The sequence below is a fragment of the Anolis carolinensis genome, unplaced genomic scaffold (genome assembly GCF_035594765.1).
Source record: "Anolis carolinensis isolate JA03-04 unplaced genomic scaffold, rAnoCar3.1.pri scaffold_8, whole genome shotgun sequence".
Taxonomy (NCBI): Eukaryota; Metazoa; Chordata; class Lepidosauria; order Squamata; family Dactyloidae; genus Anolis; species Anolis carolinensis.
Genome location: NW_026943819.1, coordinates 3,004,210 through 3,029,846, shown reverse-complemented (window position 1 = coordinate 3,029,846; position 25,637 = coordinate 3,004,210). Strand labels below are relative to the sequence as shown.

The 25,637-nt window shown below is 42.1% G+C and overlaps 1 protein-coding gene across 18 annotated transcripts in view; it reads right to left on the bottom strand.

Annotated features, from left to right (window-relative positions):
* Positions 1-636: 636 nt before the first annotated feature.
* ncam1 (neural cell adhesion molecule 1) overlaps positions 637-25,637 on the bottom strand; it is a 182,179-nt gene continuing 157,178 nt past the window's right edge. For 8 of the 18 annotated variants that reach the window (XM_062961172.1, XM_062961174.1, XM_062961176.1 and 5 more), the window contains 4 exons: positions 13,949-14,156; positions 11,313-11,429; positions 9,767-10,522; positions 637-7,737 (listed from right to left, as the gene is read on the bottom strand). In XM_062961172.1, the coding sequence (XP_062817242.1) occupies positions 7,617-7,737; positions 9,767-10,522; positions 11,313-11,429; positions 13,949-14,156 (1,202 nt within the window). In that variant the 3' untranslated portion in view covers positions 637-7,616. Of the gene's footprint in view, positions 7,738-9,766; positions 10,523-11,312; positions 11,430-13,948; positions 14,157-24,945; positions 25,571-25,637 lie in introns of those variants that run through there. The other 10 variants (XM_062961181.1, XM_062961182.1, XM_062961183.1 and 7 more) reach the window with 2 other exon arrangements.

The window sequence follows — 25,637 nt, the reverse complement described above, 5'->3', positions numbered from 1 at the left end:
TGGGAGTCACAGTGCTGTAAGGAAGCCAGTGAAGGTATTGCAAGTCCCATCATCCATGGTATATCCTCCCCCAAACTGCACCAGGGAGTAAAGGGGCTCATGAGGGTTCTGTCTGCCAAGTTTGTTTTAGTTATGTCACTGGTGGGCATCGCAGTGGCCTGTGGGAGTCATAGTAATTGAAAGTACTACATATCCCATCAGCCATGGTCCATCATCCCGCAAATGGCACCAGGACATAAAGTGCGTCATGGGGGTTAAGCGTGTCAAGTTTGGGCCAGGTCCGTCGTTCCTGATGGTCACAGTGGCCTGTGATATGGTGGCCAATCAGAAAGCTGCCACATACACACATACATACATACATACATACACCGCCCGCCACATACAAACATTGACTTTTATTATATATATAGATTTCAAAGACCCTTCCCAAAGACAATTATCCCCCTCCCTTTTTTTCTTTTAGCCCAAAAGCGTGAAATCCAATGTGTGGCCTGCCTCAGTTTCCAATGCAACACGTAAGACCCGTTTAGAACGTGCGCTTTAAAAGGCTCACAGAACTGCCACGGATAACAGTCCAAGACAGGGTAAAATGATATATAACTATATGAAAAAAAGTTGGGGTGTTCTAGGGGTGGGTATTTTTTTTGGTAATTTTTATTTGAACACAAGTATTCTGACAGAATGCAAAGTCAAAATTCTCCGTTAGTATCAGTATTTACATTGGTGAGAATGGAAATAAAAGGTGGTATCCATGTTTCACTTGGTAAAAAGTTTTTTGTCTTTTGTTTTGCTTTTTTATAACAAGAGAGAAGAAGGCCCCTAAAACAGGGAATGCTGGGGAGGGAGGTGACGGGAGGACGGAGAAGCACGATCACCATTGCCGAAGTGAAACCCGGGGGTTTGGAGACATCCACAGAGAAAGACAAAAACAAGGTGGGAGCGGATTGAAGAAGCAAACAAACCCCATGGTGGAAAAAAAAAATCAAGCAAGAGAATGTGCTATTTGTTCTCTTCTAATACATTGCATGAAATACATGTTCACTGTACTATGAGAAGCTGGGTGGCTAGATAGATAGATAGAGAGATATATATGTATGACGCATACATATATAAATATACACATTGTAAACAGTGTCTTGTTGGTCCCTCTTCAAAGTTTGTGTCCGCTTGAAAAATCATAAAATATACAGATATAAAAATAAAACTAATGTTAAAAAAAAAAAGCTTGAGATCGTGTTTCTTATTTTTGTTGAAACAGAAAGCCCAAACAAGCCACAAACTCTTGTGGACAGACAACAGGCTCACCAAAGCTAATCCGCAGAGAAGAAACATTTGCCATTTTCTGATCGAGGAAATGTTTTGTTAAAAGCCCTCGGGATGGGAATGCAAACGGGGAAGGAAACCACGGCAAGAGGATCCTGAACAAAGTATGCGGTGAAGGCAACCGTTTGGCGCCAACCAAATGGCAACCATGGATAGTTGTCACTTCAGGGTTGGTGAGGTTTTGCTCCTATCTTGCAAAGCTCGAGTCATCAAAATACGTTGAGACCACAACATGCTGTTTGTTTCTCCCTAAGTTGCAAGGGACTAGCCGTGGTCAACTTTGCTGAATGAGATCGAAGAAGAGCCACAGTTGGCAACACTCGTGAAGTAAGTGCTTGGCAGATCATGGCAGCATGTGCCTTCCATCAACCACTTGGTATACAATGAATAGCAACATAGGAAGTAAAACTACTGGCAAAACTGTTGTTGTTCAGGCAAATTAGATACTTGTGGTGGCCACATGTGAGACCAAGGGAATGTCTTGCGCACCATAAGTCCTTCCCTGTTCAGAGTTGTTGTATGTTTTCTGGGCTGTATGGCCATGTTCCAGAAGTATTCTCTCCTGACGTTTCGCCCACATCTAGATGGCCATGTTCCAGAAGTATTCTCTCCTGACGTTTCGCCCACATCTAGATACTACTTCCAGAATGTCCTGTGTTGTTGTTTTCGGGCTTGTCCCTGTTGTGAGCCGCCCCGAGTCCCTTCGGGGAGATGGGGCGAGATATAAAAATAAAGTTTATTTATTTATTATTTATTTTTTTATTCTCTCCTTACGTTTCTTCCTCATCTAGATACTACTTCCAGAAGTAGTTTCGCCCACATCTAGATACTACTTCCAGAAGTATTCTCTCCTGAAGTTTTGCCATCTAGATACTACTTCCAGAAGTATTCTCTCCTGATGTTTCGCCCACATCTAGGTACTACTTCCAGAAGTATTCTCTCCCGACGTTTCGCCCACATCTAGATGGCCATGTTCCAGAAGTATTCTCTCCTGATGTTTCACCCACATCGATACTACTTCCAGAAGTATTCTCTCCTGACGTTTCGCCCACATCTAGAGAATACTTCTGGAACATGGCCATACAGCCTGGAAAACATACAACAACCCATGAAACCCTTCGACAACTCCTATCCTGTTCTTCTCTCCATTGGCCAAAATAAAAAAAGCCACATGAGAATCTCACTAGTGCCTTCTCAAATGGAAATTTCCCCATTCCTTCAACCATCCTAAGTCAAAGACATCATGACATGCAGTTGTGAGACCAACTTCACCTTCTCCTAACTGTGGATGAGTGTGGCACGAGTGTTGTGTTATGTGTTGATATTGGCAAAGCTTCCCCAGGAAAGTGAAACACAGCCCCACATTTAGCCAAAGGACAAGACTTGGGGATTTTTTCACCGTTGGCAATGATAACGGAAAGATAACTGAAAGACACTACGGGAGTCACATGGTCACCCCAAAACGCGTGGCTCCGTTTTGCCGCTTCGTTCTTCCTTGTCCCACTCCCGCACTATTTTAGTTAGCGCAAAGGAATGTTATATATCACATTCAATTTCGCAGGTTTTATATTTATTTAAAGGCTACCCTTCAGTCGAGATCGTTTTTTTACACATCCTGAAATGCAGGTTGGATCATTTGTATTCGTCTCAGTCACCCAAACTAATCCTGCTACACCAGGCATAGGCAAATTTTGGACTTTCCGCCGGGTGTTTTGGACTTCAACTCCCACCATTCCTGGCCTGAGGCCAGGAATGGTGGGAGTTGAAGTCCAAAACACCCAGCGGAAAGTCCAAAATTTGCCCATGCCTTCGCTACACCTTCCACATCCAATCTATCATGACATGTTTTTTTCCTGATTTAAACTTTTTTTTTGATACTATGACAAAAAAACACACAGTTCACAAAAGATATTCACGCACCCACAGTGCACAAGCTTGCAGTTCTAATAAAATTATCCTTTTACAAATAAAAAAAAAGTTCTATACAACGGGCTGGTCTTTCTCATTACTACATCCTTCGCCCTACATTCCCCCTTTGTACAATTTCTTTAAAAATTAGTAAAGTCACGGCTTTGGGTCACCGAAATATTGAACCGAATTGGCAAATTCTAAATGAGTAAAGTCACCAAAATATTGAACCAAATTGGCAAATTCTAAAGTAAAGTCACCAAAATATTCAACCAAATTGGCAAATTCTAAAGGAGTAAAGTCACCAAAATATTCAACCGAATTGGCAAATTCTAAAGAAGTAAAGTCACCAAAATATTCAACCGAATTGGCAAATTCTAAAGGAGTAAAGTCACCAAAATATTCAACCGAATTGGCAAATTCTAAATGAGTAAAATCACCAAAATATTGAACCGAATTGGCAAATTCTAAAGGAGTAGAGTCACCAAAATATTGAACCGAATTGGTAAATTCTAAATGAGTAAAGTCACCAAAATATTGAACCGAATTGGTAAATTCTAAATGAGTAAAATCACCAAAATATTGAACCGAATTGGCAAATTCTAAAGGAGTAGAGTCACCAAAATATTGAACCGAATTGGCAAATTCTAAATGAGTAAAGTCACCAAAATATTGAACCGAATTGGTAAATTCTAAATGAGTAAAGTCACCAAAATATTGAACCGAATTGGCAAATTCTAAATGAGTAAAGTCACCAAAATATTCAACCGAATTGGCAGATTCTGAGTTCCGTCCTATACAAAACAAGGGTGTTTAGGTCTCACCGAGTGAAAGAGTTATGATGGAACCAAGTGAAAAGAGTTATGATGGAATGACTGGCTAAAAAGTGAGATGAAAAAAATTAGTACAGTAGTCTCACTTATCCAACACTCGCTTATCCAACATTCTGGATTATCCAACTCATTTTTGTAGTCAAGGTTTTCAATACATCGTGATATTTTGGCGCTAAATTCATAAATACAGTAATTAGTACTTAGCATTACTGTGTACTGAACTACTTTTTCTGTCAAATTTGTTGTACAACATGATGTTTTGGTGCTTAATTTGTAAAACCATGACCTAATTTGATGTTTAATAGGCTTTTCCTTAATCCCTCCTTATTATCCAAGATATTCGCTTATCCAAGCTTCTGCCTGCCCGTTTAGCTTGGATAAGTGAGACTCTACTGTATTTGGGTCTGGCGTTCAACTGATTATGGTAAATGTTTTCTCCTATACTTTATTTTTAATTCCAAAACGTAATGAACTTTCTGGATAGCCCTCGTACCTATCTGTATGGTTTTCTGTCCTGTCTGTGTCTAGCGGCACTGAAAGTTTGCTGTATATGTGTTCTGTGATCCACCCTGAGTTGTCTTTGGGGTGAAAAGAGTGGAATATACATGCTGTAAATAAAGATGCGGCTTGCCAAGTCCCCAAAGTGGTGAGCTTTGCTACTTTTCAAATACTGTACAGGCCAGAACGTATCTTAAATAAGAAAGAAGAGTAGGGTTTTGTTTTTCAAGCGTAACTTCTGAGACCAGCCCTTGACTGTACAACCTCCGCTTTGGCTTGGTTAAGCTTCGGGAGGGATTCGTAAGTGCAGGAAGGGGAGACAACATCGAGAATTGGTTTTCCTGAATGCAGTTTTGACCCTGGACCAGCACCGTCAGGTGCGCAAGGTGAACGCGGCCACTGCTTTCCTCAATGGGGATGAGCGGGGGAGATGTCCGAAAACACACAGAGACACACAACTCTGCACAGAACAGGCCTCCCATCTTGCAAAGGGCAGAACACCGTAAACCAAAAAAAGTTTGAAGCAAGCTCTGAGGTCTAAGCACATTGATTTGGGGAAGCCAAGGCATGGAGACAACCCAACGGGAAACCCTCCGGGGCAAGACTTCTTGGAGCAAAAGGGACTCAGCTAGTCAGGTGCAACACACGGAAGCCTTTGCACACATACTTCATGCAATGACGCTTCAGGAGTCCAAAGGACTCACATTTCACTCTTAGCCATCCGAGTTCAGCTACACGATCTTTGAGGTTTGGTGCCACCAGAAATCGAGCCTTACGGCACTAAGCAACCTCGAAGTAATTATACTTCTCAAAGTAAATTTTACCCTATTTGGTTGAAATTCTTAAAGGCTGTAGCTTTTCAGCACAAAGTATACATTCTTTTACGAGAGATTGATTGGCTCCCTTCAATATCTCGATATCTTTCTACCTTGGTGATTGCAGCAGAGCCTCTTTCCAATGGTCTAAATGGCACTCAATGTTGAACTTCTCAATCAACAACTATTCACATGCGTTTTACTTTTATAATGTACTAGCTGTGCCCGGCCACGCGTTGCTGTGGCTAGGGCTTAATTTTTCTTTTCTTTTTGTTGTATGAATGTAGAGGTGTGGATGAGAGGTTATGCTGTCAATTTTCGAGGTTGTGGGGCATTTAGTTTAGTTGTTTTGTCCGGTGCCGCGATTCCATTACCCTTTTATATATATAGAGTGATACCATCACTAGTTGAAGGGTTTGTCGGGGTGAGGGGTTGGGAGGGGAGACTGATTGTGTTGCATACATCTTATAAATGTTTCCCAGCGGAAAAACCTACGCACATTTGAGTTGTGCCTGAACGAAATAAGAACGAGCCTGATCACAAGTGAGATCATTCACTAAAGCAGTTTTTTTTTGGGCTGAAATCCTCTGAAATAATTCAACTTAACTACATTTAATGTAAGATCGCATTCTCAAATATATTTAATTTGGGTAGAATTTCCACTGAAGCCAACCCTCCGCTCCCGCTCTCCCTCCCACTGCATACACGGCAAACATGGCATTACGTATGAGTAGGAAATGCTCAAGCTTCCTTCAGCATCAATGAGCACACACAGCGTTTATGATAGATAGACATCCAAGGACAGGGAAGTCTCAGCTTGTACATAAAACCCATGTTTGCACTACAGAGATGACAATATTAAGTGTCAGGCGGTGAGTCGGACAGTTTGGTATCTAGGCGGGCAATGTTAAGGCCCATGGATTTATCGCCATGAGTGAGTTACAATGCCATTCTTACATGTCTCCCTTTTAAACACAGTTCTCACGCTCGGCTGATAAACAAATGGCATGGCTGCGTTCTCAAACTTTCCCAACTTTATTCCCTTTAAGCTTAGCCTTCTCACGATACTAGTCTGAAGTAGGATACTGGCTGTTAAGTGGCCCGTCTATGTAAAAACAAGAACATAAGGGGTTGCCTCGTTTTCTTACTGCGATAAGATAATAAAATAATAATAATTAAAAAGGGAAAGGGGAGGAGATCATGGGGGGAAAAAATCTACTGTAAACATCCACGTTGAAAATGTCTCCCTTTGCAAAGCAAGCATGCTGGTCAACTTACTATCTATACAGCCTGGATTTACTTACTCTCTCTCTCTCTTTCTTTCTCTCTCTTTTTTTTAAAAAAAGGCAGCTATTTTACACAGACATTGAAACACAACAAAAGTTCTTTTAAAAAAACGTTTTGTCGACTGTAAACACTGGAAGAAAAAAGAGTTGGCAAACGAACAAATGAACCAAAAATAAAAAACAAATAAAACACACGCAATACACACAAAACCCAAGGAATACTGCTGGCTGAAAGATTAGACTCCCAAAGCTGCCCAATGGCATCCTTCCTAAACCGAAATGTCGGGATTTCAAGGAGCGCAAAGGGGTCTGGGTCTCTGCCTCGGGGCAAAGGCAAGAGCCTGGCCTTGCGAAAGGAGAACCCAACTCAGGAGGAAATATTGGAAACACACCCGAAAACAGAACGAAAAGGGCACAGGAGAACGAGGAGAAAGAGAAGGAAGGGGGGAAAGACTGACTTCAGTAAACTTACAGGGCTCTTGCCCCCCAACCTTATCCCAATTTGGCTGCAGAATATAAGACCAAAGGGTTTGCAACTGGCTCGGTCAGTTAACGCAACCTCGGAGAGCCAAGATTTCCTAATTCTGTCTCCGAAAGAGGCTGCAGTTGGGATGGGATTGCATTGTTTAAAACTTTTGCAAGGTTGCTGCTATTCTAATGGGATTGTGGGTTTATCCTTAAAGAAGAAAGGGGGGCGGGGAGAGGATATTTACCTTTTTTTTCCTTAAAGCAAGTGCACACAAAAGGAAAATTTCCCTACGAATCTACCAAAAAAGAAAGAAAGAAAGAACACATTTCCCCCGTTTGTATGCATGTTTTGTCTGTTTTCTTTTCTTTAAAAAAAGGCAAAGACACTAGAGGGATGAGATGTGTGTTGTGTTTTCGATGCTCAGGTGAAGCTGTTCTGTCATTATTTTTTTTCCAAATTTTGTTTTGTGTGGCACGGTGGCCCATCATGCTTTGCTCTCATTCTCATTTGTTTGCGTGGCTTCGTTGGGCACCGTCTTGACTTCTGCAGGGGCTGTCTTGGCTTCTGTGGCTTGGATTGCAGGCTTTTCTTCTACAGGGGTTTTCCTGCAAGGAAAGTCACCAAAACAATGCCAGTTAATGAAAAGCAGGTTAATCACCAGCTGCAATCAATCTTACCAATCGAAAGGTTGGCAGTTCGAAGCCTGGGTCGGGGTGAGCACCCGACCTTCAGCCCAGCTCACTATCCATCTAAGCAGTTCGATTGTAACCTTGCGATTGTAATGAAGTATGAATTTTGGTTTACAGATGTTATGTTTAATTGTGTGTTTATGTTTTAAAAGGGTAAGTATTACAGTTATTGCATCTCAGCACTCAGAGGCTGGTTGCCATGGAGAAGTAGGCAGAGCCAACTGCCGTTTAGTTGAAGAAAGTGCAGAGTTTAAAAAAGAAAGTCACTCTGTGATCTGAGTCACAGGGAAGAGACTGGTTCCAGGTTAGGGAAACCAGGGAAGCTCAGATCTCTAGTTATGTCATATTAAGCTAGTCAAGTGACTTGTTTGGGTTCATTCGTAGAATCTGAGTGGTAAAAGGAAGCAATTCTAGTTAGATCCGAAGTGTTCAGTTAATAGCATCAGTTGAAAGAATAGGAAAAGGTTTAAACTGCTCAAGGGAAGGAGAAAGTCTTTTGAGAGTGAATTCACCATATGTTATTATTGCAACTGTGCAAGAAAGTGTACCTCTAAGTGAGAAACAACATTGTAACCACTAAGCTCTATGCCTGAATAAACTTGTTATTGTTCTTTCAACATCCAAGCCTCTGTCGCATATATTCTAAACTAAGTTACGCTACCATCTAAAGCAAAGAAGAAAGAAAAAAAAGTAAAAGGTCTCCTCCCTGAGTCTTTGGTGGTCGCGCATTGCTGAAATAGGAGGCACCTCCTTGCCAATTGGTGGTTGCCACAATACAGCGATAAACATGTAGTGCTTGGAAATGGGCCTTTCCTCTAAAACCCAAGACTGCAGATTGATCCTCCTCAGAACAGAAGGACAGGGTTCATGAATATAAGAAAACCTTTTCCAGAACAGGCCTTCCTGTTCCAACCAGCCAGCTCCATTGAGATGCAGACTCAGAGCTGTCCAAAAAGTGGAATCACCTGCAACTTTTTGGTTTACTGACTTTGATATTATTGGAAAACCCACTGTCTAGTTCTGCAAAGGTGCCTGGCTTTACTGAGTGTTCGCTCACTCCTAGAGGGCCTTTCTATTGCCATTTCACCATCCTCTTTCTCACCATCTTTATGATGAAGTTCTTTTCCTCTTGTACAATGAACTCTGCATGTTTTCCTAAGCTCAAGACTCTGCATAAGATTCACAACATCTGTTGATAGGCCCCATTCTTGGACTTTGGCTACACTATCCTGCTCTCTGTAGGTGCACGTCATTCAACTGAGGTTTTCCCCAGTTGCAGCAGATGGATGGCACCTCAGTAAAAGGTAAAGGTTTTCCCCTGACGTTGAGTCCATTCATGTCTGACTCTGGGGGTTGGTGCTCATCTCCATTTCTAAGCCAAAGAGCCGGCGTTGTCCGTAGACACCTCCAAGGTCATGTGGCCGGCATGACTGCATGGAGCACAGTTACCTTCCCGCCAGAGCGGTACCTATTGATCTACTCACATTGGCATGTTCTGGAACTGCTAGGTTGGCAGGAGCTGGAGCTAACAGCGGGCGCTCATTCTGCTCCCGGGATTTGAACCTGGGACCTTTCGGTCTGCAAGTTCAGCAGCTCAGCGCTTTAACACACTGTGCCACCAGTGTGTTAAGATCAAGCTATCTAGTCTCCCCAAATCAGTCCCCTGAACACAAACTATATAGGGATCTTTTTGGAAACATATGGAAGGTGTGAGGGGGACTACAGTTGCAAGACTGGGAGGCTCCTGTCCCAAGTTGCCAGGCAAAATTGAGCCCAGGCACCTGAATTCCAAATGTTCTTTTTGCATTGTGTTAAATAGTCGAAACATTAAGAAACAGCTAGGTTAATTTGAGGCGGACACACAGAAGTGGAGCAAAAAACACAGCACAGTGCGAAAAAGAGACACAGCACATCAACAAGAGGGGTGTAAAGGGGGGAGGCATACTCTGTCTTGGCCGGCGCTGGCGATGTGGAAGTCTCCGGCGCGGACGGAGCAGCAGCAGCAGCAGCCGCTTGTCCCCCAGGAGCGTTGGTGCCCAACGCGGCAAAAACATCCTTGGCAAGGTCAATGTCTGGCGTCTTGAAGCTCCCTTCGTCCATTTTAAAGTCCTCGTTCTGAGTGGCGTTTGCGGTGGCCACTGCGGCAGCCTCGCCCTTCTTGTTGGCCTCTGTTGGACTCTTCACCGAGTTGCTCTGCGTGGCTTCCTTTTCTGGGCTCTTGGTGCCCGAGGCCTCCTGCTTGGGCTCTGAGGAGGCTGGGGGGCTGGTGGGGTGCGGGGGTGGCGGGGCGGGGGATTTGCTGCCCGGAGCGGAGCCCTTGGATACCTCGGGCGCTTTGGCGGAGGAGCTGGGGCTCAGCACGGCCCCTTGGTTGGTCAGGACGCCGGACGACAACTTGCCGGAGGACGGGGTAGATGTGGGGGTGTCGCTGAGGTCAACCAGAGGAGCCACTTTGGGGGCGGAAAGGGGCGGAGAGGACGCCACGGCCGCTTTTGAGGGAGTGCCCTGAGCGGGGGCCACGGAGTTGGAGTCCGGCATTGGCGTGGCTGGCAGGGTGATGCTGGAGGTGAGCGTGGTGGTCTCGCTGGTGGGGCTATTCTGAGCGGTGGCAAAGGTTTCTGTGATCGTGTCAGAGTTTGTGGTGACGGTGGTGACGGAGGGCATCATGTCCTCAGTGGCCGCCGTGGTGTCGGCAGGGTGCCTGTGAGGGGGGCGGGAAGTAAAACAGAGAGGAGGGGGAGAGAGAGGGAGAAAGTGGGGCGAAAGAGAGAGAGAGAAACAGACCATGAAGGCCGTGAAAGCGGCAGGCGGCTGGGAGAGTCAATGCAACTGCAGGAACGACATGCGGTTATTGAACACACAAAGAAAAGAGAAGAAGAAAGGACACAAAGGCAAGAAGAGTGCCGAGCCTCTTGGCACGAGGTTGGCTCAAGTGATGGAGCTCCAATACCAAGGAGGGGTTTTTCAGATGGCAAACGGTTCAGGGAGGACCTTCCGCAACACACGCCAATTTCCAAAAGGTTGAAGGTCCATTGGCAAAACCCTTTTTTCATCTGCTTTGGAAACTGTCACTTGTTGTATTTTATTACCACTTAAATGGGATTTAAGTATCACTGACATCTCACCCACTTCAAGCCCTGAGCACATGTAGCTGCCAACTTGGCAGAGCACTTCGTGTATCAGATAAAATGAGTCCATAAAAGCTTAAGTCATGATAAATGGCTCTCAACTCCCATTCTGATACATTCTTGAAATGCTGATTTCTCCCTAACTGCTCCTGAGGACTTCCTTCTACCTACCTCTCCCTGTGGATGAGTTTCTTTCTCGGTCTCTCTCTCACACACACACACTTTGAAGATACACATATGCAACCAAAACTATTTCACTTGAAACGTTAAAAAGGATCTACAGAGAAACCCCTTCCTTCTGCTGATGGAGACCAAACCATGATCTTAGCTTCCCGTTTCCCATACTGCCCATACTCAACGTACTCTGGCTCTGTTAGCGGCGTGGTCTCGTTGGGTTCCGTGTGTTTGCCTCCGTCGTGGTTTGGGGTCCGCTCTTCCTCTGTTCGCACTTCCACAATGGGCTCTTTCGACTCATCTTTCCTGTAAGGAGTGGAATGGGGAGAACTGTTAAGGGTTGAAGGCCGCTTTCTCATTCAGTTACTAGCGTTTCTTATGCCTGCTTCTTTCTTATAATCATGGAACTAAGGAAGGACAGACTCTCATGTGGGAGGGGAGCCAACTAGGCAAGGAGGCTAGAAGTGACTTTTTCTATGTTGTGCAGAAAGACAAAATCTCATCATTACAGAATCCACAACAGCACACTGATACTGCAAACATAATACCTGAAGCAGAGCCATCAATATAGAAACTATAAAACATTTGCCGCTTACCAGATGAAGGGTTTCTGAAACTGGAGTAAAACCTGGGAACCAGTTGTAAACAGCTATATATATGACGGGACCTATTCTGACCTACAGCCAACTACAGTAGAGTCTCGCTTATCCAACGTAAACGAGCCGGCAGAATGTTGGATAAGCAAATATGTTGGATAATAAGGAGAGATTAAGGAAAAGTCTATTAAACATCAAATTAGGTTATGATTTTAAAAATTAAGCACCAAAACATCATGTTATACAACAAATTTGACAGAAAAAGTAGTTCAATACACAGTAATGCTATGTAGTAATTACTGTATTTACGAATTTAGCACCAAAATATGATATATTGAAAACATTGACTACAAAAATGAGTTGGATAATCCAGAATGTTGGATAAGTGAGGGTTGGATAAGTGAGACTCTACTGTACTTAGGAACGACATCTGCATTTAATCTGTTCCCCGGCTTTGGAACTTACTCCTGTTACACTGAATCTACTTCTGCTTTACTTCTGTTATACTGCAATTCCTGGAGATATCTTATATCTTCCGACACCACCAACACAGGATCTAAAATACTTTATAAGATCTTCATCTTATGGTTTGATTATCTAAATTATTTGATTCAAAACCTGTGGAGTCCTGAAGAATTTTTTCAGTACTGCAGAGACTGAGTTGTTTGACTCTATTCCAGGTTTAAGCCAATAAATTTATAGTAAATTCCTCTAGGACGGCAGAGACTTATATTATCCTATATTGTTTGGGAATGTTAAATGTATATGATGCTCTAATATACATACTGTGTTGACAACATATGTTTTTGGAATCCTGTGGCATCTTTCAAATACCGCAGAGACATTAAGTCGGTTTGACTCTAGCCCATATTTAAGCCTCTAGGTTTTCAGTTTCTTATATAATTATGTTTGATTGATAATATTTAGTAAGATACGTTTGCGTATTATAACATTGACCAGGGCATTATTTTTGTGAATGTTGAATGTATATGTTGCTCTAATATACATACTATGTTTATAACATATGTTTTTGAATCATCATTGGGTTTTGCATATCTCTTTACATTGTCCTACAGAGGTCAAAAGAACACCAAGGATGCACAGTGTTTCAAGTTCAGCTACATAAGCTCTAGGCAAAGTTGTTAATGTGGAATTTGTGTATTGATAATGTTTAAATGCAATTTGTGCCATGCTTGTATTGCAACTGATTGCATCATCCAGAATGTACCCTAATGTGGAGTTAATTGCCAAGAAGCTATGATGACCTTGATGTGTGGCTGGAACTAGGGAGTATCCAGACACAAGTGTTTGTGCATACCGATTGCATCAGTTCAGTTGAGTTCTGTCTGCCTAGAGTTTGAGTCTAGTTCTGTTGGAGAACAGAACAGTCCTGTGTCTGTTGTCTGCAAGTCTGTTTGTATTGACTACTGCTGCATACAGTAAAACTTTGTAAATAGTTTTACCAACGTCTCTGAGTGTCTCTTCGTTCTGCGCTCCACTGCTTCCATCCAACTACTGCTGCGCTGCAAATACTCTGACAAAAGTAACCTCAGGTAGCATGGCACAGAAAAAACTAGGCAAAGCCACTGTCAGCTAGAGTATGCCATCTGACACTGATGTGACCTTTTCTGATCACATCTCCTTGGGGAATGTCCACAGCTCAGTGCCAAGCTTGTTCTGCCCCAGAATGGGAGCAGAGTATGGACTTCCAAGGGTGTCTATTCTCCTTATAAGGAACTAGCTGTGCCCGGCCACGCGTTGTTGTGGCAAAGTGGTGGTGGTATTGGTTAAAAATTGTTGTGTAATTTTTATTTGACGTTATTTGTATTTTTTTTAAATTAATTTTATTGTAAGTTATCTTTTTATTTATTATATTTTATTATTTTCTTGTATTATTTTTAGTTATTTTCTGTTATTATAGTATTTTATTGTATTAATTTTTTAGTGTTTTTAATTATTTTTTAGTGTTTTTAATTATTTTTTATTGGGTTGCTAGGAGACCAAGTTGGAGGAGCTTAGCCTTCTAACTGGCAGCAATTGGATAAAAGCAGTTATTCCTCTCTCTCTAATTAGGACTTTATTTTTCTTTTATTTTTGTTGTATCAACCTAGAGCCGCGGATGATGGGTTGGGTTGTCAAATTTTGAGGTTGGGGGGCCTGTAGTTTTGTGGGTCGCCGTGATGCCATCACTCTTTTATATATACAGAAGGCAGAGTTCCTGTTACTTACGAGAAGGCAGCCTTGCCCTCTTCCATGTCTTTGCCCTTTGCCCCAGGACCGGATTTGCCACACACGTTGACGGCAATGCACATCAACAGGCCGCACTTGTTCAGGAAGTAGCAGGTGACATCCACAGCCACCAGCAGAAGGACAAAGATGACGATGAGGATGCCCACGATGGCGGCAGTGCCCAGTCCCGATGTAGGGCTTGTGCTGGCTTCAGAGGCCAAGAGGGAAAGAGGAGAAAACACCATGGTTAGCAAGGACCATATGAGCACCTAGTCCAATCTCCCAGTTTGTTTGGTGAATATTATCACCAGAGCAAAGCCTACACTACCTCTCCCTAGAATCCTCTGCCTGGAAAGATAGCAGATGAGGACTCATATCCCACATGGGACTGTGGAAGTTGTGAACGGGTGAAGGGACGAGACACTGGCGAGCGCCCAAATAGAGCAAATGCTGTGTCTTCAACCCAAGTATCACCTTTCTTGATTTTACTTGTGCTTATCCAAATGCAAGCAAAATTGTGCTCTGGCCACACAGAAGTCAAATAGTCTGCAGAACAATTTGAGCTTTGAAGCCTCCCTAGAGGAAGCAGCTTCAATCCATAAGAATGGATGCCAAATACAACTTGATGGGCTTTAGGGTACTACCACAGGACTAGTATGGCTCCCTTAGAAATCTTTTTTTTTTAAATAAAATTTTTATTGATATATATATAAGAATTAAGTACAACGAAAGAGTGAGAACAATGGTTGTTGACAGAAAGTGAAGAAAAAAATAATCTATTTTTAAAAAAAAGGTGAGAAAGAAAAAGTGTGGGAGTGGGAAAAGGAGATAAAAAAGAAATAAAAAAGGGAGAAGAGGGAAAGAAAAATAAATAAAAATAAAATAAAAATAAAATATAAAAACAACAATAAACAAAAATAAAAACAAAACAAAAAGAGCTATTAATATGGAAGTCATTTTTATATGTACAGTAGAGTCTCACTTATCCAACGTAAACGGGCCGACAGAACGTTGGATAAGCGAATAAGTTGGATAATAAGGAGAGATTAAGGAAAAGCCTATTAAACATCAAATTAGGTTATGATTTTACAAATTAAGCACCAGAACATCATGTTATACAACAAATTTGACAAAAAAGTATTCAATACACAGTAATACTATGTAGTAATTACTGTATTTACGAATTTAGCACCAAAATATCATGATATATTGAAAACATTGACTACAAAAATGCGTTGGATAATCCAGAATGTTGGATAAGCGAGTGTTGGATAAGTGAGACTCTACTGTATTAATAGCCCTTAGAAATCTTTTTGAGGTATATCTGGCAAAAGGCCTAGGGCTGAATATAAACCAAGGCAGCCAGAAAAAAAAAACATCATTCATTTCAAGGCCAGAGGGCTGAAGCTGGAGACCTGCTTCCATTTATTATTTTTTTATTTTATTTTATTTACTTCATTTCTACCCCGCCTTTCTCGACCCTGGATGGGACTCAAGGCGGCTTACAAATCCAGCAAAAATTCAGAGGTAAACAATAAAACGCATCCGATCAAAATATAAACAATCTAAAGATATAAGCAATAAAACACATATAAGAGTTAAAGTACAATACTTACATTACCCAATGAATAAGTGTAATGCTTCTTGTAGGGAAAGTATCTGGAAGTCTAGCTAGATTTTGTCTCAACTCAAGGCATCGTCACTTCCTTTCTCTTGAATTTTCATTTCATAGACATTACTTTCTAAAAAGAGCCTATCCTTGTTGCTAGTGATGCCCTTCAACTTTTTGTTTATTCTCCTTTCTTTTACTAGTTTTTTATATGATTGCTTTCTTATGTATATCATTGATTGTTTTTGAGCAGTACAACGGGGCTAAGTAATAGTGCATCAAATGAATCGACACAAAAATAGCCATCTGAATATTTACCTCAACCTTAGAAGCCACCAAGATTGTCATCAGGGTTTTCCCAACATTCGAGAAACACATTGTCAAATATTCTTCCCATCCCAGTTCTCTTCATTTTAATGCCAGGCCCAGTTCAAAAATGCCGATGCTCACCTTTGGAGCCCTTACGAGAAAGAGGCCAAGGCATCGGCAGGATCACTTCTTCTAGGTTATTATTGAAGGCTCTTTTCTAAGTGCCACCATTGAGCCCAACAGCCGACCAAGAAGGAGACTTTTTAAAAAATCCTCGTGTTTTTAACGAATCCTTTGCAACGTTTTAATAGGTTCTTGGATTGGGATTTCCTAAAAATGTTAACAGTTCATTCCTTAATTCTTGTTGTTGTGTGTGTCTTATTAAAGGAACCAATATGGTTGCATTCATACAACACTGGAAAGCCAAACCTGATGGGATCACAGATATGATGGTGACATGTTTCTTCTTGCTCACTGCGCATCATCATTCGAATTTGATTTGATTTTTTTAATGCCTTTTAAATTTGTGTGTTTTTGTATTTGATACTATTGTATGCTGGTTTTATATCTGTAAGCCACTCCAAGTCCCTCTGGGGAGATGGTGGCGGGGTACAAAAATAAAATTATTATTATTATTATTATTATTATTATTATTATTATTATTATTATTATTATTATTATTGGTGATCCCAACTAGAATGAAACTCCTGAATTATTGAGATTTCTCTAAATGTCCTCCCACCATGCAACAACTGACTTTAATTGGGGTGATCAGTAGAATTCAGGCATTTATGTGTGTGTTGCACAGAATTGGGTCTCCAAACACCTGCAAATTTTAGCCTGATGGGTATGAGACTCCATTGAAACAACATGTTTTGGCCAACATTTTTTGCCTTGTTTTCTGTCCTCCAATGGCAAAGCTCCATGGAGGGCAGAGTCAGGAAAATAATGTGGCTTCACCCCCTTCCCTTGCTTTGACATTTGCATCAGAAGTCCATTAAGTGCTTTGCAGAATGTCTGAGCCGGGTAGATCAGCGCTCTGCCAAGATACATAATTAAACGAATTTCTCATGGTTGGTTCTTGCAGGCGCTAGACACATTCCTCTTCTGAATTCATACATGGATCATTCAACTGCAAACCGCCTTCTCTCCTATCAGCCCTCAGAGGAGAAACTTTGGCACACTTCTCAAACCCATCCTTCCTCTCCTTAACTCCAGTTTTAAGATTAGCTGCTCCGTTCTCTTCTGGTGCAGAGCAAGTCAGAGCACTTCTGGAACCATTTGAGAAACAGGCATGAGCCCATTAACTCAGTTTTAGTCCATGGACAGAGAAATTCAGTCCCACGCAGAGTGAGTTCTGCAACTTAAATATTCTGCTAGCTGGGCCCATGAAGGATTCATCTACAAGGAATGCTTAGCCATGCAATCTACACACTACAAAAATGTTCAGAAGGACTATACCTCTTCAGTAGGGGTGTGCAATCTTTTCATTAGTTGTGGTAAAGGTAAAGGTTTCCCCTGACGTTAAGTCCAGTTGTGACCGACTCTAGGGGTTGGTGCTCATCTCCATTTCTAAGCCGAAGAGCCGGCGTTGTCCATAGACACCTCCAAGGTCATGTAGCTGGCATGACTGCATGGAGCGCCCTTACCTTCCCGCCGGAGCGGTACCTATTGATCTACTCACATTGGCATGTTTTCGAACTGCTAGGCTGGCAGAAGCTGGAGCTAACAGCGAGCGCTCACTCTGCTCCCGGGATTTGAACCTGGGACCTTTCGGTCTGCAAGTTCAGCAGCTCAGTGCTTTAACACACTGAGCCACCGGAGGCTCAGTGTGTCGTCGTAAGTCGCATCAAATTCGCTACATTTGTACTTACAATGTGATATCCGAGTGTTACAGCTTTTTTAAAGAACATTGTTGTCAAAACTTTTTTTAAAATCCCTAAAATCAGTAGATGCATGAATATTTCTGAAAGTTGGGGGAATGATCCCATGTTATCTTGTGTCATTGTATAGAAAGTTCAGGGAGACAACTCTTGTAGTTTTTTTAAAAAAATGTAGTTTATAAAAACTTTGAAAATTCCCCCAAAACCCATGGATAAGTGAAACATGTTGAAACTTAATGGGCCAACAGTGGTAAACGTGTTCTACCATCGTAGCAAGTTTCACCACAAAAGATGTATAAATGAGGGTTTCCCTACTTGCTCAATTACTATAACAAAAAAGTAACGAAATTTCGTTACTCTCGTTACAAAAGTTTTACTAACTATACTTTAGAAACACTTTAGAAATGAAACACCAGTGCTCCCTAATTTTGAAGACATATCTGAAGTACAGTTGTGAGCAAATTAGTAGATATGTCTTTTGATCACTTGAAAATGTGGGGTCATCTTCAAATGTAGCTGAGAAGTTACATTAAATAGAGAGCAAACTATATGGCATATCTGACTCCTTCAAAAACGTATCTATATTTTCCATAAAACCAGATTCAGACTTCAATGTTTCACAGCACAGATGACCCTTTTGTGCAGGATGATAAGGTCCTTCTGTGTCAAATACCCATTTTTCCCTTGGCATTTCCACCCTGGCTTTGGAAAACGAAGAATTTTTGATGCTTCTGCTCCAGCACACTGGCATTGCCAAGCTCCCTTTAAACCATGGGCTTGCCATGTGGTGCCAAGGTGTGCAAAAGCAGTTAGCAAGGTAACTGTTGTGTATTCATATTCTTGCTCTGCGACTCCTCTACCGCAAAATATGCCTGCTTGCAATTGTGACACAGAAGGAGACACTCGTGCCAAGACAACAACACAGCTTCGGCAACAGTGGAGACAGAACATGTTGCCATATCACTTCCATCCTTTGACAGACTGGAGAAGGGAGTGCATGTGGCACAGAAAAGGGCAGTGTAGATCATGCACATATTGCATATGTACACAAGTAACTACAAACTGGCACATGTAGATGTACTTTGTTTTAGTTGTTATAAACCACACTGGGCCCCGTTTGGGGAGAAGAGTGGATATTAATTACCGTATATACTCGAAGTTAAGCCGAGTTTTTCAGCCCTTATTTATGAGCTGAAAAAGCCTCCCCCGGATTATAATCCGGGGCTATTGCTTGCAATATGTGATCTATTTCTCTCTTCTCCTCCCTTATCAGTGTGTTTTCTTTTGCAAAGCCTCCCTCGCTCTTAATCAAGGGAATGTTTTGAAAAGAGACCTTGCAAGTCAGGAAGAAGAAAAATATATATTCATTAATCTTATGAAAGCATTTTCCCCTGAAATATTTGTTTAACTGTCCTAAAGATATATAGGCATTAATCCCTTAAAAGCTTTTGCAGTCTCTATGTACCTTTATATTTGTATCTATCTATATACATTAATTTTATATATGAATTTCCCCTCATATGTTTGCAGGTCTTTGCAAATCCTTTATACATATAGATCCATGTAGCTGTGTATCTGTAGCCATACATATACAGTAAAGTCTCACTTATCCAACATAAACGGGCCGGCAGAATGTTAAATAAGCGAATATGTTGGATAATAAGGAGGCATTAAGGAAAAGCCTATTAAATATCAAATTAGGTTATGATTTTACAAATTAAGCACCAAAACATTATGTTGTACAACAAATTTGACAGAAAAAGTAGTGCAATACGCAGTAATGCTATGTAGTAATTACTGTATTTACGAATTTAGCACCAAAATATCACGATGTATTGAAAACATTGACTAAAAAATGTGTTGGATAATCCAGAACCTTGGATAAGCGAGTGTTGGATAAGTGAGACTCTACTGTACATTAATTTTATATATGAATTTCCTCTCATATGTTTGCAGGTCTTTGCAAATCCTTTATACATATAGATCCATGTACCTGTGTATCTGTAGCCATACATATACATTATTTTTATATATGAATTTACCCTCATATGTTTGCAAGTCTCTGCAAATATCTATATAAAGAGAGATGTCTGGATAGATATGAATATATTCTTACCTACCTATATATAGGGCTTGCAAATATTACAGGGGGGAAATGAACACACAAATATATATAGACATGTCTAGATATATATTTACCCGTAACTGCTGCATTTCCCACCCTCGGCTTATACTCGAGTCAATAAGTTATCCCAGTTTTTTGTGATAAAATTAGATGCCTCGGCTTATATTCAGGTAAGCTTAACTCGAGTATATACGGTATATGTATATGTTTCCTGTTGTATGATACAACCCCTGCTCCACCCACTAGGAATTAACTTATTGATCTTGGGCTCCATCTACACTGCCATAAAATCCAGTTTCTGATCCCAGATTCTCTGCTTTGAACTGGATTATATGACAGTGTAGATGAGAATCCTGTGAAGGGTCTGGTGGTGGTTTTCTTGACATTGAGTGACGTACAGAGAAGACCATCCCCTCCATATTCAAAAAGCACAAACCCCTTTGACCGGCCGCTTGGAATGCCCATATGGACACGACTACACAATTTTCAGATACACAAAAGAAAAACAGACATCTGTTATACCTTAGTCTTTTTTTTCTTTCTCTCTCTTTTTTTAATAATGCAACCGTGTAAACATAATCAGAGACTCAAACAAGTTTCCTATGCTGAAGCGTCGTTGCTTTGTTAATAGCGGATGCGCTTGGACGGAGTAGTACAGACTCTGGCAGGTCTGAGCTGATGGGCTGGAGCAGCCCCGCCAGGAGCACCATGGTTTGGGGGGAAAGGTGGTCGCTTTTAGTGGGGCGAGGAGCAGCAATGGAAGCTCATGCGCCAGCATCCTTCCTGGGATGCCCAAGGGAGCCATGCAGCAAGAATCGGCCTGGAGACTTCTCCCGAGAGACAATGAATGAAGAGGCTTTATTGCATCCCACCAAGATCACATGAACTTCTCCTCTCCTCACCAAGACAACTGGGGTCAAATCTGTTGGAAGATCGGGAAGTCATGGGATCGTATGGCCAAAGAGAGGTGTTTTGCTTGGAAATGTGTAAGAAAAAAATGACTTTCTTCTGCTACGCGAATTCCTGCACAAGCTTCATCCCTGGGTTCAGAACCATCACTGGCCCCATGAGAAAGACCTTCTCAAGAGCCCCAGACATAGGATCGTATGGCGGTAGGGAGGTGTTTTGCTTTTGTAAATGTGTAAGAAAACAAAAGACTCTCTTCTGCTACATGAATTCCTGCACAAACTTCATCCCTGGGTTCAGTACCATCATTGGCCTATGAGATAGACCTTCTCAAGAGCCCCATCTTACATGAGACAGACCTTCTTACATCTTACATGAGCTCTGAGCATTAACATTTTATCACTCTGACTTATTAACATGGCATTTAGGGGGTGGTACTGTTTAAAGGGGGAAATGTTCGGGAAGGACTGTGCACTGTCTCCTCTTTCTAAGCAACCACCAAGAATAGGCCATGAAGTGGCCATATTTAATGTTAAAGCTTTGTAGAATCACAGGCTCCAAATGGGTTTTGCGCCATCTAATTTAGCTCCTTGACAAAGACATCTTTGAACAAGAAAGGCAGGAAGTTCCTCAATCAGAACCTGGGTTGCAGTTGGATCTATTTCCAGATCAAGGTTCCCCAACCACAGCTTCTATTGGGCTCTTAGTTTGGAACCAGAGAGATAGTCTCCAGGCTATTCAGGACCTCCTTTGATGTGTTTTGGAAGACCTCCAAGGCTGTGCTTGGTTTTGGACATTCTCTCCAGTCTCAGTCCAGAAATCTGGACAGACACGAATCAAGATGGAGGAAACTGTCACTCAAGGAATTGCCTTAATTGGTCAAGTGGAGTGTTTGAAGTAACTTCTCCATGTCAAAAGAGGAGCATCTACAACTCAGCAGGGGAGACTGAAGCCTAGAAGCAGGCCCTCCAAAGAGGCTGCTTCACCCATTGCTTGGTCTTAGTGAGGAGCCACAGCCCACAGTCAGCATGTTGGCAAGCATGGAGGATGAGAAGAAGAGTGTTGGATTACGGATGTATGTATATGAAAAGTAAATCAAGTGTTTCTGCTGTTTTGCAAGAGTGTGTGTTTCAGTAATGAAACAGTTAACAGCAGGCTAGTTAGACTGACAGCCTGCTATGATCTATCAGGCATGATTTCCAGCCTTTGGAGGTCGGAACTTCCTTCAGACTGAGGAATGTGTCTTCTTATCTCTGTGTGTGTTGAGCTGTGTTTGCAGAGGCGTGAGGCTGAAGAGAAATGACAGCTCAGAGCGATGGCTTTTGCTGTGCTTTGTAAATATGTATTATAGATATTGAAATAAATGTTTGGACTTCAGACTACGGATGTGTTTGAGTCTGACATTGAACAGGAATTGGTGAGGCAGACGATTGCAACCAATTCTTCAGGGTGCTGGAGCAGATGATTGATGGAGTTTGAAGAAACCCACCCGGCACGCACCCTGACCTCACGCTGACAAAGAGCACATGGACGGTCTTTGCAAAATGGTCACTGCACACCCATGGTGAAGATGTGTGCAAGCCACTGAGATGTCACAGGGCCAGTCATGCAAACTGAGCAACACTGAAAATAAAATGTTAGCATGCGCTTGCATGAGCTACACACCAGTGTGTGTGGGAACCTCTCCTAAAGGAAAACTTGGGTGAACCAATGGTCCAATGAGATTCGTGCTTCCTATGTAAGCAACCTGCATAGCTGAGATCCTATCTAAAGCTGGTCGAGTGAAAAGGCTACCCAGGTTATGAACTGCCAGAAAGGGAGAATGGAGAAATCACTTGGCAGGGGTTCAACCACTTCTAATATTCACTTGAAGACTTTGCTTCAGTGGTTGCCTTTCTTGAGATGGAGCTCTGGCTGGGCACTGGACCAGGTCTGTAAACCAGGTCATTGCATTGCCAAGCAAATGGAAGGAGATGCTTGTATAAGAAGGTATTAGGACCTCCTTGTGTAACTTGAGGAAAGTACAATCACGAGGGCAATCCTGGCACACTGGCCTATTAGGATCTTCTGTAGACTGTTTAAATTTAGGATGAAGGGCAAGTGCCAAACTTTGGCCTGAACCTGTAAGAAATATTTTGAACATTTTGCTGAAGCCTTGTCAGTAAAGGTATGTGAGGGCAGACACATGTGCATGCGGGTAATGGTGTCTCCATGCAGCGGTGTTCATGCTTTGCAGGGTTTGGGCCTTAAACAGTCAAGAGGGAATAGGAAAACTGTGAGCGAGGGAGGGGTTCCAGCATGCTTTGGACCCCCTGCAGATGGGACAGATGTGTGTGACAGAGGGCTGATGCAAAGAGCTGTTTTGTACCTGTTATAGGGACCAGAGTTTGGCACACTTTTTGTCCCTCCTTAAAAACAGACCCTAAAAAGAGGGTCCCACTCAACGGTGCCAGGAGCATCTCACTTAGGAAGAAAAACTTGGCAAACCAGAAGGACCAAAAAAAAAAAACCCAACAAGAAGCAGTCAACTGTTATACACAATAGTGTTACACAGTACTAAAACATATATGACAATTTAATCTAGAAAAGAATAGCTCACTCCTGAAAGCCAAGCCAACTGTATTTGTAGAGCCACTGAGAGAGCTATATGAATGTGTTGAGTCTCACAACACTTGTGAAGAATCCTGAAGAAAGGATTTTCCCAAAACAAAGATTTACAAGCCCGGGGTTCTTTGTAGAGACATTTCCAAGGATACCTCAAGTATCTTATTCATTCCTACGGAGACTCTTCTTTAACACATTTCTTTTTCATTGTTTATTAATCAACTATAAGACTATACAGAAGAGTGAAGATATATGGTAACTCTTGACAGTTTGAACCACCTCCACCAGGAGTATACAAAATTACTAATGGGACTTAAATCTATATATATAAAAGGGTAATGGAATTTCGGCCTAGGACAAAACAACAAAACTACACATTCCAGAAACACTAAACTTGGCAGCACAACCCCTCATCCATGCCTCTACGTTCATACAACAAAAAGAAAAGAAAAATAAAGTCCTAATTAGAGGGAGAGGAATAATTGTTTTTATCCAATTGCTGCCAGTTAGAAGGCTAAGCTCTGCCCACTTGGTCTCCTAGCAACCCACTCAGCCCAGGGAACAGGCTGAGTTAGGCCTCACTTAGGCCTCTTCCACACTGCCTATAAAATACAGATTATCTGATTTTAACTGGATTATATGGCAGTGTAGACTCAAGGCCCGCACAGCTATATAACTCATTTATAATGGACTTAATGTCAGATGAAAACCTTTACCCTTGACCTTAACTACCACCAATTCCTCAATACTTTATTTCCCATACCACCATACTTGGCCACAGCAACGCGTGGCCGGGCACAGCTAGTACTGTATATATGAGTGAAGACAAAAACTCTGACTATATGTATTATCTCTGTTAAAAAATGCATTATTGCATGTTGTACCATTATATATCTTTGTTCAGCTATTCTTTTCTAGATTAAATTGTCATATATGTTTTAGTACTGTATAACACTATTGTGTGTAACAGTTGACTACTTGTTGGGTTTTTTTTTTGGTATTTGTTATAGTTATCTGTGCCTCTTGGAAACCAGAAGGATCACCAATTGGGATTATTATCATCAACTGAGGGCAGGGTTGCTGACTGAAAAAATAAATCTAGACACCCATTTGCATGGACAGGCTTTCTCCGCAGCCACTGACGGGCAGCAAGAGGCAGCAAGACAGAACCCTGAAAAGGTGCCGTTGGGGAGCCCTACGTTTTGAATGCTGCGCCATGTTAAAAAGATGTCCTGCAAGTTAAAAATTAGCCCATTGGGGAGAGGATCCAGCAGATCGTCTTCCGCTTGCTCTAGTCTTCCGCTTCCAGGAATCTTCAGCTTGAAGTAGGAGAGAGTCCATTCTGCAACCCAGAACACTCCCATTATCCCTGGTTGCATGGCTAGGCCTTGTCTCTTCCTTGCAGTGTGTTGGGAACGCAATACAAAAAGGGTTTCGCCGAAGGAGCCCGTGAATCCCACCAAGCACCGGTTTCCCAAAGAAGACAGGCTGTGAGAAAGGAGCCCTCCGATAATGAACCTCATAAAGATTCCTGGCACAGGAAAACTACAGAAATCTTACGGAGGGCACGAGAAAAGACATGTTTATCTAAATGAACAGTGAGTAACATCAAGGTGAGAAATGTGTTAACCTACGTTTTGGACATTTTATCATTTTATCACAATGTTCTTTTACTACTGGTAAAAATGAACAAAGAGCGAAGTGTGAAATGATCTCAGAGGCACAGATCAGAAACACAACTCTTCCCCCTTAGAATTTGAAAAGTATATCCAATTCGGTTTGTTGTTACATCCAAAAATGGCCAAAAATGGGGGGGGGGGGGGGCGGTGGAGGTGGCAGGGACCACTGTATTAGACACAAAACAGGGGTGGGATGGTGGTGGAGTAAATGCCCAATTTGTATCTTTTTGTCCCCTTCCTCATTACACAATGGCATATCTTTCCGGAAAAATTATGATCTCTTGTGTTCTGCCCTTGATCTCCTGACCCTCAGAAGAGACACACTCCTCGGACCTAAGGAATTCTCTCTTGCTTGCTGGCCTCAGCAAGGCAACTGGGGTCTGAAAGAGCAAATTTCCGTTTGATGCTGTTGTTGTTTGGAAAGTTCCTAACAGAGCAGAAGCAGAGCTGCAGCAGAGAAGAGCAACGAAACAAAGGAAGACGAGGCCGCTGGGCTTCCCATGGTTGCTGCCGAAAGGGATTCCCAGGAGACGGGAAGAAAAACGGACGGGGTTTTTGCATACAAAAACAGTTA